At 52.6% G+C, this 17080-nt stretch overlaps 1 protein-coding gene across 1 annotated transcript in view; it reads left to right on the top strand.

Annotated features, from left to right (window-relative positions):
- Positions 1–583: 583 nt before the first annotated feature.
- Positions 584–17080, top strand: part of Col26a1 (collagen type XXVI alpha 1 chain) — a 150449-nt gene continuing 133952 nt past the window's right edge. Inside the window, 1 exon segment of the mRNA XM_028894431.2 lies at positions 584–939. Coding sequence (XP_028750264.1) covers positions 782–939 — 158 coding nt within the window. The 5' untranslated portion in view covers positions 584–781.

Here is a 17080-nt window from a genome sequence, read left to right as displayed (position 1 = left end):
AGGGGTGTGCCACCCAACTAGCTTGGCTGAAGGTGTGTGTGTTATGTACGTGTGTGTGCACAAGTGTGTGGAGGCCGGGGAACAACATAGGGTGCCATGCTCTGTTATTCTTAGTTTTGTTACCTTTATACAGGGTTTCTCTCACCTGGAGCTAGGACAGAAGCTGGCATCCCCCAGGATCTTCCCGCTCCCACTCCCCGGGCTGGAGGATGGGGTTGGAGGCCTTTTACATGGATGTTGGGGATTCGAAATCAACTCTCCAAGTTTCTGTAGCACACACTCTTACCCACACAGCCATCTACCTAGCTTAACTTTCCTTAAGCCCCGGGTTCCATTTCTGAAAAATGGAGACTGTAGCGATCTTTGCTCATGCAGCTCGACCAAGTGGGTGCTGGCTGAAATGTCTCTCACCTTGGTGTGGAAAGTGCAAAATGTGTGTTAAGGGCCCAGGATGTAAGATTTGGTGTTCAGGAGCATACACCTCCCGGGGCACCCCCAGCTTGGTAGACGCCTCCTCAGCCCTGGACCTCTGAGGGTTAAAAAGAAAGACCCACGCCCCCTTTGACTGCGCAGAGCCCACCTCGCTGAATTTGAAAAGGCGGCCCTGGAGAGGCGTGGGCGCCCCCCCAGACGACTTCCACCTCAGACCCTGACTTCACACCACCACCGGCTGGCTCCCTGCGCTCCAGCTTGGGGCCGCAGGATCGGTCCAGCCGTCTGGGGCGCTCCTGATTGTCCCCAGCTCCCGGGACTCCGGGTCCCCGCGGGCGAGCCGTGCAAAATGAAGCTGGTTTTGCTGTTACCATGGGCTTGCTGCTGCTTGTGCGGGTCGGCTCTGGCCACCGGCTTCCTCTACCCCTTCCCGGCAGCCGCCTTGCAGCAGCACGGTTACCCGGAGCAGGGCGCCGGCTCCCCCGGCAACGGCTACTCGAGTCGCCGGTGAGTAACGCCGGGGGCCGGGCCTGGGGGGAGCGATGGCTGGATCCAGGGACAGCGGGGGCTCGGAAGAGCCGTGGCCCGGTACTGGGGACGCAGGACAGTGGGCCAGGGACTCGCGCGCGGAGGAGTGGTGGTTCCAGGGACATCGAGGGGCTGTGAGGCGCATGGGCCGGGTGCTGGGGGGCGCGGGATAGGGGACCAAGGATTGGATCCAGAGATAAGGGTCTCAGAGAAACTGTGGTCGAGGGTTGAGAGAACAGAGTCTCGAAGGCGCGAGGGCCGGATCGAAGGACCACAGGGGGGGTCTGAGGAGGGGTGGCCTGTTTTTGGGGTCTCAAGGCGTGGGGTTTGGGGCTACGCCGAGCTGGATCGCCGGACAGTGGGGACCCTGGGGCGCGGTAGCTGGGTGCTGGGGACGCAGGAGCTGGATCGAAGGACAGTGAGGACTCTGAGGCGCGGTGGTCCGGTGTTGGGGGACCCAGGACATGGGAGCGTGAGAACAAGAGCCAGTGAGTGCTCCAAGGCGTGTGACCCCACGCTGAGTGCTCGAGGCTTGGGGACGCACCAACGGAGACTATGAGGCGTAGTGGCCCAGTGATTGGGAAGGAGGGACATGGGGCTTGCAGCCCGAGGCCTGGGGGCGCGGAGACTGAAAGCGAGATAGGGGGACAGTGGGGTGGTCTCCAAGGCACAGTGGCCGGGTGCTGCGGACGGACGCAGGCCTGGGCACTCCGGATGGCTAGAACGCACGACGGTAGAAACCTTGTGGTTGGGTTCAGGGGGGTGGGTTCATGTGCTGGGGACCCCGGGCCTAAGGAGGTCGGGGCGCCAACTTGTGTTAGAGGGGTGCTGGGAACGAGGCGCCCCGGCTTTGGTGGTCTCGGGTTGCGCCCCCTCTGTCTCTTCCCATCCTGGTTTTCTTGCCCTTTGCCCCTCAGCCCGGAGCTTCGAATGGAGGTGGCACCGACTTGCACCCGGGAGTGGTAGAGGGGATTCCTCGGACTCACAAGACTCGGGGTTCAGCCTTCACGAAGTTGCTGGGCTCACCTGGGCGGCCTTGGCTTTGTGTTCCACAGTTCCCAGAGTTGCCAAGGCCGTGAGTCCGTTTGGCCGCTTGGCGACACTGGAGAGGCCATTTCATCGGGTCTTTGGGGCCCGAGGCCACCTTGGCTGCGACTTCCCATTCACTCCGGGACGTGGTACCCACCTGGATCCCAGGGCTCCGGTGTGGGGATGGAGGAGGCACCGGGTCCCTCAGCCCTCGGTGCCCGGACCCGCCCGCTGCTTCCATCTACCGCCAGGTGGCGCGCTGGCCTCCCCCGGTGGCTTCGCGCTAAGTCTCAACAGGCTTTTGAATTCCTAGAGAAAAGCAAAGCACCCAAATGAATGTTACTGACCGCCTGGTTTGCGCGTCTTCCTGAGTTTAGCGTTCCCATTTGACGGTATCTCCAGTCTTCACACCTGTACTGGCTCCACGACACGTGTTTTGATCCTTACGCCATTTCAAGAGCAGTAAGAGGGTTTTAAGATACAGGCTTCATGCTCTTGCAAAAGACTCGGGGTGGGGTCCCAGCGCCCAGGGAATGGGGCTCAAAACCTCCTCTATCTCCAGCTCCAAGGCATCTGAGGCCCTCCTCTGGCCTCTGAGGAAACTGCACACACACACACACACACACACACACACACACACACACACACACTTAAAAAAATAAAACTGTCTTTTAAACTGAAACCCTCACTCTCCAAATTTCATTGGAAGCACGCAGGGGTGACTCCCATCTTCTTTCTTAAAACATGTTCTATTGTCTGCCTCCCTCGTCTCCGCCCCCTCTTATGGAAGCCAAGAACTACGTCCCAGGTTCTATTGCCAGTTTGCCTGTGATTTTATTGCTTTTATTACTTTCTAGAAGCTTCTATTGGGAGAGATCTCCAAACACCCACAGAAATATAGACTCTGCACACTTCCATGTGTGAAGATAGCAATAAACAAGCTTTGGAAGTTGCAGAACATTCTGTATACTGTGATCTGTGATCTCATTTTGGAACGCAACCGAACATGGATGCTGGGGATTCAAACCCAGGTCCTTAGGCTTGTACACCAGACTTTCTTACTCACTGAGCTCTCTCTCCAGCTCCCTTTAAAACCTTTTAAAATTTGAGATGGAGTCTCACTAAAGTGTCCGGGCTGGTCTTGAACTTGTGTGGCACAGGCTGGCCTCAGTCTTGTGATCCCTCTGCCTCAACCTCTAAGGTAGCTAGAGGCATGTATGCTGTGCCTGGCTTGGGAAGTAAATTTGTTTGTGTGTGATAGTGTTTTTGTGCAGCTAGCTATTATACAGAGTCCTGGGACTAAAGCAGAGGACTGGAGTCACACACACACACACACACACACACACACACACACACACACACCCCTCCCCTAATCTATTGATTTGCATCTCTGGATTCAGTCAACTTTGGATAAACAGATACTAGACCCAGTGACCGTGACCAGGAATTTTATCAGCATTTTACAGCAAGGAGACCAGAACACTTTGTGCTGGGAGCCGCGGATGCTTCATGGAAAGCGGACCTCCTCCTCTGCTAAAATATGCTTGCTGGGTCAGGAGAGGTGGTTTAGATGGGGCTTCAGTGTGTGCCTGCAATGCCAGTGCATAGGAGGCTGAGACAGGAGGATGCCTGGGACTTGCTGGTCAGCAAAGCTAGCTGAGTCATTGAGCTCCAGGTTTAGTGAGAGACCCAGCTTTAGAAAAGTAAAGTTGAAGCCAGGCAGTGGTGGCCCATGCCTTAATTCCAGCACTCAGGAGGCAGAGTCAGGTGGATCTCTGTGAGTTCAAGGCCAGCCTGGTCTACGGAGTGAGTTCCAGGACAGCCAGGGCTACACAGAGAAACCCTGTCTCGAAAAACAAAACAAGAAAGTAAAGTTGATAGTGAGAGTGATAAAGACGCCTGACATTGACCTCTGCCTGCTACATGTGCATTCATGCATACACACACATACACGCACACACACAGAAATGTGTACACACACAAACACAAGTTTACATGGAACTCGACTGCCTTCATTTTGTTCGGAAATATTTTTTTAGAAGCTTACTAGAAGGATTCTCCAAGCACACACACAAAAGTTTGCCTGTGATTTTTATCACTTTCATTTTGTTTGAAAATGCTTTCTAGAAGCTTCTATTGGGAGAGATTTCCAAACACCTGCAGAAGTGTGGATGCTACACACTTCCGCATGTGAAGATAGCAGTGAAGCAAGCCTTGTAAGTCCTAGACTAGTCTGAACAGTGAGATGTCATTTATGGAACACAGTGTTCCTACATCGCCTCGCTGCAACCCTGTAGTCCAGGGATCGAACCCACTGCCTTGTGTACATTAGACAACTCTTCTACCCCTAAGTTACACCTCCCGCCCTTTAAATTATTTTTATTAAAAGACTACTAGCTAACTTGTATGCATGTGTGTGTGTGTGTGTTTGTGTGTGTGTGTGTGTATGGCATATGTATGTGTGGTGTGTGCACACATGTGTTTGGATGTGCGTCCTTTGCATGCACATGTGACGGCCAGAGGAGATTGTTTTGTATCCATACTGTCCCCTTGCCACTCTCTGCCTTACTCCACCCCCCCACCCCAACCCCCACCCCCACCCCGCGCCCCCAGATGGCCTCTCATTGAACCCGGAACAAGCTAATGCCCAGACACCTTCCTGTTCCTGCTCACATCTCCCCTGATCCCCCCTGTGTTGAGCTTAAAGGTGTGCCCCATGTTTGGCTTTTTATGTGGGCACTGGGGATTTGAACTCAGGTTCTCAGGCTTGTTTCCCTATCATATGGACCAGATCCTGGTCTCTACGGGATCCTTATCATATGGACCAGATCCTTAACCACTGAGTCCTTTCTCTCCAGCTCCTTTTAAAATGTCTTTTTGGGACAGGGTCTCAATAAGGTGCTTGGACATGTCTTGAACTTGCTGTGTAGCGCAGGCTGGTCTCAGTCCTGTGGTTCTCCTGCCTCAACCTTCCAAGTATCTGGATTATGAGCATATACTGCTGTGACTGGCTTAGAAAATAATTTGTGTGTGTGTGTGTGTGTGTGTGTGTGTGTGTGTGTGTGTGTGTGTTTCACTTGGATGTGAGTGCAGAGAGAGAGAGAGAAGGCCCAGGTTGGTGCAGGAATCACTTTCAATCATTCTTCTACCTTATTCACTGAGACAGGGTGTCTCAATCAAATCCAGAGCTTGCTGATGTGGTTAGTCTGGCCACCCAGCTTGGTTTGGGGATCCCTTGTCTCTGTCTTCCAAAGTTGTAATTACAGGCTGGTCACCACGCCACGCAGCCTTTATGTGGGTTCTGGGGATCCGAATGCCAGTCCTCATGTGTGTGGGGGTAGTGTTTAATCAGAGAGTCATCTCTCCAGCCCTATTTTGTTTTTTAGAACGAAGGTTTCACGTAGCCTCCATGGATACCTGGGTCTGTGTAGGGGAATCCTGTTTCACCCCTGGTCTTTCTCACCTCCAAACACCACCATCACACTAGAAGCTGGAATGGTCTATCCGTCGATGACATTGGAGCCCTTACAATGCAGTCACCTGACCATTGTGGCTCTCCTTGGTCACCTGTTAGAAGCCCAGCATGGCGCCAGGCGGCGGTGGTGCACACCTTTAATCCCAGCACTTGAGAGGCAGAGCCAGGTGGACCTCTGTGGGTTCAAGGCCAGCCTGGGCTACAGAGTGAGTTCCAGGACAGGCACCAAAACTACACAGAGAAGCCCTGTCTCGAAAAAAAAGCCCAGCATGGACCCCAGTGTCAAAGTTGCTTTGACAAAACTGCAGTGAAGTCTCCTGACAGGTGACTCAAGACCCTTGCCATCTGGTCTTGTCTGAATAGCAGTCTTGTACAAGGTGTTTAATCTCCCAGAGCCTGTTTTCTGGTCCATATGATAAGGATCCCGTAGAGACCAGAACAGGCATGAGATCCTGGGAGTAGAAAGGGATGTGAGGATTTGGGGGGTTGCCAACTGCCCATCTAACCTCATTCATTTTTACAGGTTCCTTATTGTTTGTTTATATGTTTGTGGGGTGGAGTGAGTGATCACATGTTGATGTGTATGGGAGCTCATATGTGTGTGCAAATGCACCCATGTGCACACACATGTGTAGGACAGTGCTCACATGTTGGTGTGTATGGGAGCTCATATGTGTGTGCAAATGCACCCATGTGCACACACGTGTAGGACAGAGCTCACATGTTGATGTGTATGGGAGCTCATATGTGTGTGCAAATGCACCCATGTGCACACACGTGTAGGACAGAGCTCACATGTTGGTGTGTATGGGAGCTCATATGTGTGTGCAAATGCACCCATGTGGACACACGTGTAGGACAGTGCTCACATGTTGGTGTGTATGGGAGCTCATATGTGTGTGCAAATGCACCCATGTGCACACACATGTGTAGGACAGTGCTCACATGTTGGTGTGTATGGGAGCTCATATGTGTGTGCAAATGCACCCATGTGCACACATGTGTAGGACAGAGGATGACTTTGTGTATCCTTACTGAGACACCACCTACCTCACTTTTTGAAGAAAGGGTCTCTCACTGGCCTGGATCTCACCAGGTAGGCTAGGCTGGCTGTCCAGGGAGCCCAGTGCTTCTCTGTCTGTCTCCCTGGCACTGCAAACATGTGTCACCACCACATCTGGCTTTATCCCTCCTCTTCCCCCATGGATTCTGAGGATCAGACTCAGGTACTCGTTTTCGAATGGCAAAACACTTTACTGACTGAGGTACTTCCCATCCCTCCCTCCCTCTCTCTCTCTCTCTCTCTCTCTCTCTCTCTCTCTCTCTCTCTCTCTCTCTCTCTCTCCCTCTGTCTCTCCCTCTCTCTCTCTCCCTCTCTCCCTCTCTCTCTCTCCTTTTTGAGACAGGGTCTCTCATAATCCAGGCTGGCCTCATCACCAAGGATGGCACTGTACTCCCGATCCCCCTGGGATTGCGAGTGCGCACCGCCACACCTGGTGTATGCGTTGCTGGGGACTGAACCCAGGGCCTCTTACATGCCGGGCAAGCGCTCTGCAACCTGAACTACACCCCCAGCCCCTTATTTGTTTTGTTTCCCGCAGCAAGCAGGAGAGTCAGAACTGCTTAGCCTTGTGCTCGGCCCTTCTCCATCTGAGATAGCCCCCCACACCCCCACACCCCTGCAGCTCTCCCTTGTCCCCTGCCTGCAGCAGGCTGACCAGCCCCTGACCAGCCCCTGACCAGCCCCTGACCAGCCCCTGACCAGCCCCTGACCAGCTCCTGACCAGCCCCTGACCAGCCCCTGACCAGCCCCTGATCAGCCCCACCTGCGGGAGGCGGCCACCCAGGTGCTACACGCTCTTCTAAGTCATGTGGCGCTGCCTGCTTCAGGTGTTGGGGTTCTTCATCCAGTACACCACGTTGAGAGTTGGGGAGGCACGAGTCCCACATTCACCTTTCAGAAATGCCGCGGAGCCACAAGGGAGACCTCAGGGTTCCGCAGGGCATTTGTTTTCGTTCCTGTGGAATCCCAGTTGTAGGAAAGATGGCTCAGAGTTCAAATTCAAGTGCTCTCCGGGCAAGCATTTGGATCCGAGTTCAAACCTCGAGCATCTGCATAAAAGGCTGAGTGTGCTCGTGCACGCGACCTGTGACCCCAGCACCACGCGAGGTAGACAGTAAGCTCGCTGGTGCCGGTTCCCACCCTGACGTGTGCATACACACGCACACACTTCCTTTCTCACCAAAATAAACTCAATTACATCTTGGCTCCATGTGCAAAGTCTTTGCCCATTTCCTGACCGTCCTCTGTACAGATGGACGGAGCGAATGCAGAACCTGAAACCGTTTTGTGGCCCACTGGGAAAGCGTCTGGCAGGTCTGTTTGGGAAAGGTCTGAGCCCTGACGTGATGACAGGGCTGTGTCCCCACTCTTTCTCCCCCTCCCTCCTCCCTCTCCCTCCTTCCTGCTCTTTCTATCTCCCTCTCCATCTCTACCCTTCCTTCAAGTCTCCTCAGGAAGGACCAGCATCAAGGACATCTCCCAGGACAGTCCTGTACTTCCCAGCCAGGGACCTCCTCATAGAAGGTGAGATAGATCATCTTGGGTTAGTTGATTCTCTCCTTTCACCGTGGGGGTCCCAGGTATCGAACTCAGATCCTCAGTCTGAGTGGCAAGTGCCCTTATTTGCTGAGCCATTTCGCCAACCGCTGGCTCTTTAAAACTGTGGGTTCTGGGGATCAAACTCAAGCCCTCAGGCTTTCAAGGCAGGACTCTCTCGGCTGAACCATCTCCCCAGCCACTCAATATTCTTATCTTTAACCCTGTAAGTGACATCTGATGGGACAGGGAATATCCTCTGATGACCTGGATATCAGCTGAGGAGACATGCTACCCCTTGCAGCCTCCTGGCCTTTCTAGCATGGTGTTGTGGGACACTTGTCTGGGGAGGTGTGAACAGTCATCTACATACCAGCAGAGACCAAAGCAACGACGTCATCCAAGTCCAGCTTGGTGAACTAATGAGTTCATTGTAGTTCCTCACCAGAGTATGGATAAGGAGTTAATTACGGGAACATGGAAGACTCAGAGCAGCTGCATCCCTGAGGGTATGGGTGATGACTCATCAAAGATGTAGCTCTCCGCATAACTTGCAGGCAGATCAGCAGGCTGGAGAGTCTCTTTTCTTTGGTGGTCTTTACTGCTTATATATGCTTGAGTGGGGAGGGCCTTTGTGAATCTGCTAAGTTTCAGGGGCTTCCCAAGCCTTGTGTGTTGTTTACTTGCTGGGTTTTAAGGAGCTTCCCTTTAGAACTTACTGAGTTTTAAAGAACTTCTCTCAAGGATGGAGTATCAAAGTTGGAGGAGATTGCTACCCAAGAGCTAGGTTTCTAATCTCTCCAGCTTGGAGTCCCTCAAGCCCACCTTGGTGTCTCCTCTCCACTCCTGCCTCTGGCTGGGGTCTAGATGTGTGGTTCAGGGAGATAACGGAATGGACTCCCCAAATCAAGGCATCCTGGCTGTGGTCCCTGCCCTGAGCTGGTAGTGCCAGGGCACACCCAGAGAGCACTTTGCTGGAAAGCATGTCACTCAGCCAGTCCCTTGCATTGCAGAGCAGCTGTGATACCGTTGGTGGCTTGGAGATGCTGAGACACGTGGCGGGACTTCTCTGCACGGGGGTTTCCCACAGTGAGACCAGGGCCTGTGGCCAGTGGGAACCCCAGTTACTTGGTTGCACATGGGCAGAAACACATACCCTGGAGTTGGTAGGAGGGGCCATGGGTGCGTATACCTCTCATTTAGGATCGGAAGCCTAATTCCTTTGTCAATGATATTTCCTGGGGCTGGGGAGATGGCTCAGTGGCAGAGTTCCATTCCCGGCATCCTTGTGGGGCAGCTCACAACTGCCTGTAACTCCAGCTCAGCTCCAGGGATCTGGTGCCCTCTTCTGGCTCCTTCAGTTATTCATACATATAGAAACACACACACACACACACACACACACACACACACACACACACACACACGGATTTAAAAGAAATTTTTTTAATTCCATTTCTGTGTGCATGCATGTGCATGCATGTGAGCTTGTATGCTACGGTGCTTGTGGAAGCCGATTCTTTCCTTCCACCAGGTGAGTATTGAACTTAGGCAGTCAGGCTTGGTGGCAGTCACCTCCACCCACTGAGCCATCTTGTGGGCCCACAACCTTAGTTTTTGAGACATTGTCTCTTACTGAACCTGGAGTTCACCAAATCAGCTAGATTGGCTGGTGAGCCCCACGGGTTCTCCCGCCGCTGTGTCCCCCAGTGCCGGCACTAGGGGAACACACCGCCACACTTGGCCTTTCACTTGGGTTTTGAACTCAGATCCCCATACTTGTTACAGTGAGCACTTTACTGATGAGCCATTTCCTCCAGCACGGAAACACACGGAAGAGTCTTCATAGATGTATCTGAGTGCAGGAAGGTAGGCGGGGAGCCGGGGGCGGGGTGAACCTTCCCATAAAGCCCCAGGGTCCTCTGACTTCTCTCTCATCTCATTCCTCCATTCTCACAGCTTGTCTGTTATGTTAAAAATCGACTCCCAGAGAAAGCATTGCCGAGCCAGTAGACCCCGCCCCCCGCAGCGTCTCTGGGCTCCCATTGGCCCCCACACTTCATTGCTGTTTGGAGAATGTGTGATCTGGACGCAGACCAGCTGCCCCTGGGGCGGTGACCCGAGCCTCCATAACGAACTGCTAGAGGATTTTCAGGAATGTTCACATGCCTGGGGGACCCGGTCTGCGATCTCGTGGCGAACCTGCACATCATATACTGGTCTCTGAATCTTTCGGGGTCCCTGCCCTGCTAGCTGCCTCTCCCTGTGGAATAGACAACATTCAGTCCAGGTTACTGGGTCCTAATCGAAGACAGATGTGAGTCCTCTGGCGTCTTGTCTGTCCTCGTCTGACACAGAGCCTAGGCTCAGGTAGCTCCTAAGTGCGGACACCAGTCTTCAATCTGTCAGTTGAAAAGACGATCCAATAGTGAAAACAAACAAACAAACAAACAAAAAAGATTAATTCAGGGCTGGTGAGAGGGCTCAGTGGACAAAGGGGCTTGCTGCCAAGCCTGATGACCCGAGTTCAAATCCTGCGACCCACAGAGTGGGAAGAAATATTGACTCCTATAAGTCGTCCTTTGACCTCCACACATCTGCCATGGAATGCACACACACACACACACACACACACACACACACACACACATCTGCCATGGAATGCACACACATACACACACACACACACACACACACACACACCATGCAAAAAGAAAGAGATTTATTCAACTGGCCACATTGGAAGAGGAACGCGAAAGTCCAGCGACCCCTCCCTCCCGAAGTCTATCTTTGGTATCATAACATAAGCTTTAGGTTTAAGTCAGGCCAAAAGGAATGTATGCACAGCTCCGCAGTTCTGGTCAAGGTGTGGTCCTGGTTATCACTGAGCCATCATAGTCTTGGCTCCGGTCTCTCCTGCAGGATGGTCTGTCTGATGCGTTGTCGGAACTATATGAAATCTCTGCATAGAGTTAGATAGCTCCCACCTCTGACTGGCAGCAGGCTTTGGCTCTTCTCTTCTCCTAGCGTGAGATTCCTGGGGAAATGTCAGTTTCTTGGGCACCATTGTCTCAATAGCCTGAGTGCCGAAGGAAGGGGCACACGCGTCTCCGTTTATACCATCATCCCAGCTGCTTTTAGAGGGACTTTCATGAAGGTCATCTAAGACCCTGTTGTCCTGTTGGGGCAGTGACGGATGGTTCCATAAAACATGCTGAAGTACTCTTTTCAAAGCTGCAGGATTTTCTTCTGAAAGAGAGAGGGTGTGAAGAGGAGACTGAGCCTAGATCCAAGCTCTAGACAGCGTTCTGTAAGATCCCGGCCCCCAGGATAAGCTTTAGTCCTCAGATGACTCGGGGCTGGCAACCTGAGGTCTGGAAGCTTCCTTGGAGGAAGTGAAAATGGTTGTCACGCTCCTGGAATCCAGACACTTGTAAATAAGCTCACGGAAAGGCTCTGGGTAGGATGTCTGCCTCTCTGGACAGCGGCAGGGACCCCAGAATCACCTATGAGGATGGAGATAGAGCGTGCAGCAGATGGGTACAACCTGAGCAGTAACTAGTCTGGGACTTAACATGTCTTTCCTGGGTCCAGGTATGGGCATGGGGAGGGGAGGGGGGGACGATCACTGTTACAGAGTCACAGACAGGCTCTGGGTAGGGCACCTGACAGCGGCTTGATTCCAGATTCTCCCGTCTCCACCCACCATCTCACCATAGGAACACCAGGATTACAGACAGGGCCTGCTGTGTCTGTCTGGCTTTAAGTGGGTTCTGGGGATTTGAACTCAGGTTCTCATGATTACACATAAAGTGCTTCATCCACTGAGTCGTCTCCCTCCTTGGAGCCTTGTGGATGATTCTGGCTTTCCTTGTCCCTAGAATATTCCCGGGATCTTCCCTGATGCCCCGTGGAGGGGCCTGGCTGTGCTGACAATCCGTGTCGCCTGGGCATCCCGACGAGTGTGGCAGTTTCTTCCTGATTTGGCTCCACTGTCTACATCCAGGCGGGTCACCTCTGGCTTCTGACACATTTATCTTTCCTGCCCCCCACACCCCGCCAGGCCTGTCTGCGTTCTCTGCCTGGGTCCCTGTGATTGACTTGGCCATATGGCCGGTCCCGGACTCCGAGAGGTCTTGGCTTGCCTGGGCACCCAGTTCTGGGGTGATGTGATTCTGGGCTGCTGGGCAATGTGTCAGCCTCATCCTCTCTTTTGTTCTGCAGCTGTTGGTGCCGGTTCACTCAGATCCTGAGAATTTCTTGTTCGTGTGCCTGTGTGCAAAGGTGCAGAGGCCAGACGAGGACCTCAGGTGTCCCTCTCTCTCACACTCCACTTTACTCCCTGGAGGTGGCCTCTCACTGAGCCTGGAGCTAGGGAGGCAGCCAGCAAGTCCCGGCGATCCTCCTGTCCCACCGCCTACACAGCACTGGGGGTACAGGTGGGCGTGGCCATGCCCGGCTTTCGGCACAGGGGCCAGGTAGCTGAATTCGGTCCTGAGGTTTGCGCCACAGGAGTGCTTGCCCACTAAGCCATCTCCCCGTTTCCAAATCATGAAACTCTTCATGCCTCGAAAGCCTGACGACCTGAGTTCCGTTTCCACAACTCACGTAAAGTGGAAGGAGAGAAGCGACCCACAGAGTTGTCCTCTGATCTCCACATGCACAATGAAGCACACATCCTCCCACCCCATCACACACACACACACACACACACACACACACACACACACACACACACGCACGCGCACACACACACACACACACACGCATCTCCCACCCCATCTCACACACACACACATGCATCTCCCACCCCATCTCACACACACACACATGCATCTCCCACCCCATCTCACACACACACACATGCATCTCCCACCCCATCTCTCTCTCTCACACACACATGCATCTCCCACCCCATCACACACACACACACACACACACACACACACACGCACTCCACCCATCTCACACACACACACGCATACCCCACCCCATCTCTCTCTCTCTCTCTCTCTCACTCTCTCTCTCTCTCTCTCTCTCTCTCTCACACACACACACACACACACACACACACACAAATGCATGTGTGTGCACACACAGAGTAATAATAAAAAGTTGGTCTTTTAGCCAGGCGTGGTGGCGCACGCCTTTAATCCCAGCACTCGGGAGGCAGAGGCAGGTGGATCTTTGTGAGTTCGAGGCCAGCCTGGGCTACAGAGTGAGATCCAGGAAAGGCGCAAAGCTACACAGAGAAACCCTGTCTCAAAAAACCAAAAAAAAAAAAAAAAAAAAAAAAAAAGTTGGTCTTTTTTAAAGGCAGGGTCTCACTATATAGCTCTAGCTGGTCTCCAACTCACAGAGATCCCCCTGCCTCTGCCTCCTGAGTGCTGGGATTAAAGGCGTGCGCCACCACTGCCACCGCCGCCACCCAGACTATTTTTGAGAAATTTTTTTAACTATTTTAATGGTTTACCAGGTGGTTTTCTAGGGCTTTGGAGAAAAATCCTACAATCTCCCGTGTGTGTGTGTGTGTGTGTGTGTGTGTGTGTGTGTGTGCATATGTGTTAAAGACTTCCTTGTTTGACCCAGAACTGGTTGTACACACCACCTGAGCACAAGAAAATTGATCTACACTCAGCAATCGAATTAAACTTCTGACCCTCCTGCCTCCGCCGCCTGAGTGCTGGGATCACAGAGACGTGTGACTAATCCCAGCTTTACCTTTTCTTTTAAAAAAATTAATTTTAGTATTTATTTATTTCTGATACAGGACGTCTATGTAGACCATGCTAGCCCAGACAGAATCCAGTATGTAGCCCAGGCTGGCCTGGAACTCAGAGATTCATCTGCCTCTGCCTCCCCAGTGTTGGGGTTAGAGGTGCGCACCATCGTGTCCAACCAAATTGATCTTATTTTTAAACGTGTGTGTGTGTGTGTGTGTGTGTGTGTTTGTATGTATATGTGAATGAAGATGTTCGAGGAGGGGTTAGATCCCCTCGAGCTGGAGTTAGAGGCATTTGGGAACGGCCTCACCTGGGTGCTAGGAACTGAACTCAGCTCTTCTGGAAGAACCGTGGAGCACTCTTGACCACCGAGGTATCTCTCTAGCCCCAGCTCCTAGTTGAATGTGGTTCTAGGAATCTAACCTAGGACTTCATGCATGCTGGGCAAGCACTTCAACCCACTGAGCCACCTGCCATAGCAGGTGATGTAGGACTGAGCAGGGCACAGACTGAAGAAAGCCCTGTTCTGTTTGTCACTTGTGGTGCTGGGGATGGAACCCAGGTGTTTGCTAGGTAACCACTGAGCCACACCCCAGCCCCTCACTGGGGGATTCTAGGCAGGGGCTCTACCACTGAGCCACACCCCAGCCCCTCACTAGGGGATTCTAGGCAGGTGCTCTACCACTGAGCCACACCCCAGCCCCTTACTGGGGGATTCTAGGCAGGGGCTCTACCACTGAGCCACACCCCAGCCCCTCACTGGGGGATTCTAGGCAGGTGCTCTACCACTGAGCCACACCCCAGCCCCTCACTGGGGATTCTAGGCAGGTGCTCCACCACTGAGCCATGATCCTAGCCTCTCACTAGGGGATTCCAAGGAAGTTCTCTATCACTGAGTCACATCCTAGCCCAAACAATCCCTTATTGCTTCAGTTTCAATGGAACTTTTTTGTGTTTCACTTTTCTGACTGAGATGAGCATCACATCCATGAACTCTTGAGCCTGGAACTGAGTTTTAAGCAGATGGGACCCGGAACCCCTGCACCCTGACAGTGTAAGGGTCTACTAGGCTGCTGCAGGAGAGACGGCTCATACCTTCTTTGTGCCTCCCCCCCCCCACCCCCCATCTCCATAAAAGCGATAACATTGGAAGTTGTCTTCCTGCTGTTTCTGGTCCTGGAACAGCTGCACATGGGGACAGCTGTCTCAGCTTCAGGACACAGGATCTGCCGGAGATTAATAACAGAGCTCAGCCAAGCCCCCGGGGAGCCGAGCCGGCTAGGATTACCTTGCACCAGGAAGTGTGCCTGCCCTGCTGACAGCGGGTGGGGAGCCCGCAGGATGGATGGGATCTCGGGGCGCCAGGGGGTGGCTGGGCAAGACAGCCCACTGGCTGGCCCAGTCAAATCCACCTCCCACCCCTCGAGATGCAAACTGACTCTCCCAAGAGCCTCTGGCTTCCGCTGGTCCTGAAACCAGGCAAGAGCTGGTCTCTGAGAATTATGTGAGGAGCCAGAAATGGAAGCCAAATGTCGGTGTCAGGTAGAGGAAGCTGGTGGGTGTTGTGGCTGCAGCCGGCGGCGGCGGGGCAGCTGTGAGGGCTTGGGCTCCTGGGGCCAGCGCAGATGTGTAGGTGAGGCTCGCTCATCTATTTTTAAAAGTGCTGGCACACCTCACATGTGTGAGCACACCAGTGTGTGGAGACCAGAAGTCAATCGTGAGTGTTGTTACTTGAGTCTACACCTTATATTTAAAAGAAAAGATTTATTTTCAGTTGTATTTATTTATATATCAGTTTGTGTGTGTGTGTGTGTGTGTGTGTGTGTGTGTGTGTGTGCATGCCTACTTGCTGGTATGTGCATTATCTGCATGCAGGTGCCTGAGGAGGCCATAAGAGGGAGTCCGATCTCCCAGAGCTGGAGTTACAGGTGGTTGCAAGCCACTGGGTGTGGGGGCTGGGAACTGAACTCAAGTCCCCTGCCGGGGCAGTCTTCTAGAAATTACTAAGCCACCTTTCTAGCGCTCCTCGCCCTGCTTTATTTGTTTGATTGTTTGTTTAATTTAAGGCAGAGTCTCTCACTAGCTTGGAACTGACTGAATGAGCCAGTCCATTTGGTCAGCAAACCCTAGGAATCCCCAGCACGGGGTTCCTAACTGTTTTCTGTTGGTTCTGGAGATCAAGCCAAGGTCCTTCCCGCTTGCTTGCTCACTGAGGTAACTTCCAAACCTGTGACTCAGTGCAGGCATGCGTGGATTGCGTGTGTGTGCGCACATGTACATGTGTGCATGCCTGTGTTCGTGTGTGTGCATGTGTGTGCTTGTGCTTGAGCCCGTGCGTGCGTGCGTGCGTGCATACGTGTGTGTGTGTGTGTGTGTGTGTGTGTAAAACAGAATCTTCCTATGTGCTTCAACTGTCGTAACATAGCTTCTAAGACCACTGTGGTGATATATTGTGTCCCCCAATATATTGTGCACCCTAATCAAGCTTATCTCAGGATCAGAGGACAAAGCCAGACACTATATTAAACATAGATGTCAGGCAATGGTATCACATGCCTTTTACCCTAGCATTCAGGAGACAGAGATCCATCTTGAACTCTGTGAGTTCAAGGCCACACTGGAAACAGAGCCAGGCATGGAGGCACACACCATTAATCCCAGCACTAACCATGGAGGTCTGGAGGTCTGTACAGACAGACAGGAAGTGATAGAGCTGGGTGGAAAGAGGAAGTGATGTAGCTGGGCAGAGAGAGGAAATGAGATGGCAGAACAGAAAGGCATATAGGCGTGGGTATACAGGAAGTAGCTCTCTCTGGAGGCTGAGGAGTTGATAAGATGAGGTTGGTGTGGCTTGTCCTATTCCTCTATCTCTCGGCTTTCACCCCAATCTCTGGCTCCGGGTTTTTTATTAATAAAACTGTTTAGCAATTTGTCTTACAGAATACAGTTGACTAAGCATCATTTCTCATCCCTGTCTTTGCTTTTTTGGGTGCAAGTTCAGAGGCAGAATTGCTGGACCATAGTGCCGGTCTGTGTTTTGAGGCTCCACCTCACAGAGGCGGTGACATACTCCATCCCTACGAACAGTGAAGAGCTGCCTGTCAGTTGTTTCTTTCTGGTTGATATTGCCCTTTTGAGATAGGCTCTCACTTTCTAGTCCAGGTGGGTCTTGAACCTCTTCCTGCCTCAGCTTCCTGAATGCTAATGTCATAGGCATGCATCATCATGACCAGTTCAAACTATCTACTTCTTAAACAAACAAACAAACAAACAAACAAACAAACAAACAAACAA

Source organism: Peromyscus leucopus, chromosome 23, assembly GCF_004664715.2.
Source record: "Peromyscus leucopus breed LL Stock chromosome 23, UCI_PerLeu_2.1, whole genome shotgun sequence".
Classification (NCBI taxonomy): domain Eukaryota; kingdom Metazoa; phylum Chordata; class Mammalia; order Rodentia; family Cricetidae; genus Peromyscus; species Peromyscus leucopus.
Note: the sequence above shows the minus strand (reverse complement) of the source record. Positions and strands in the feature narration are given on the sequence as shown.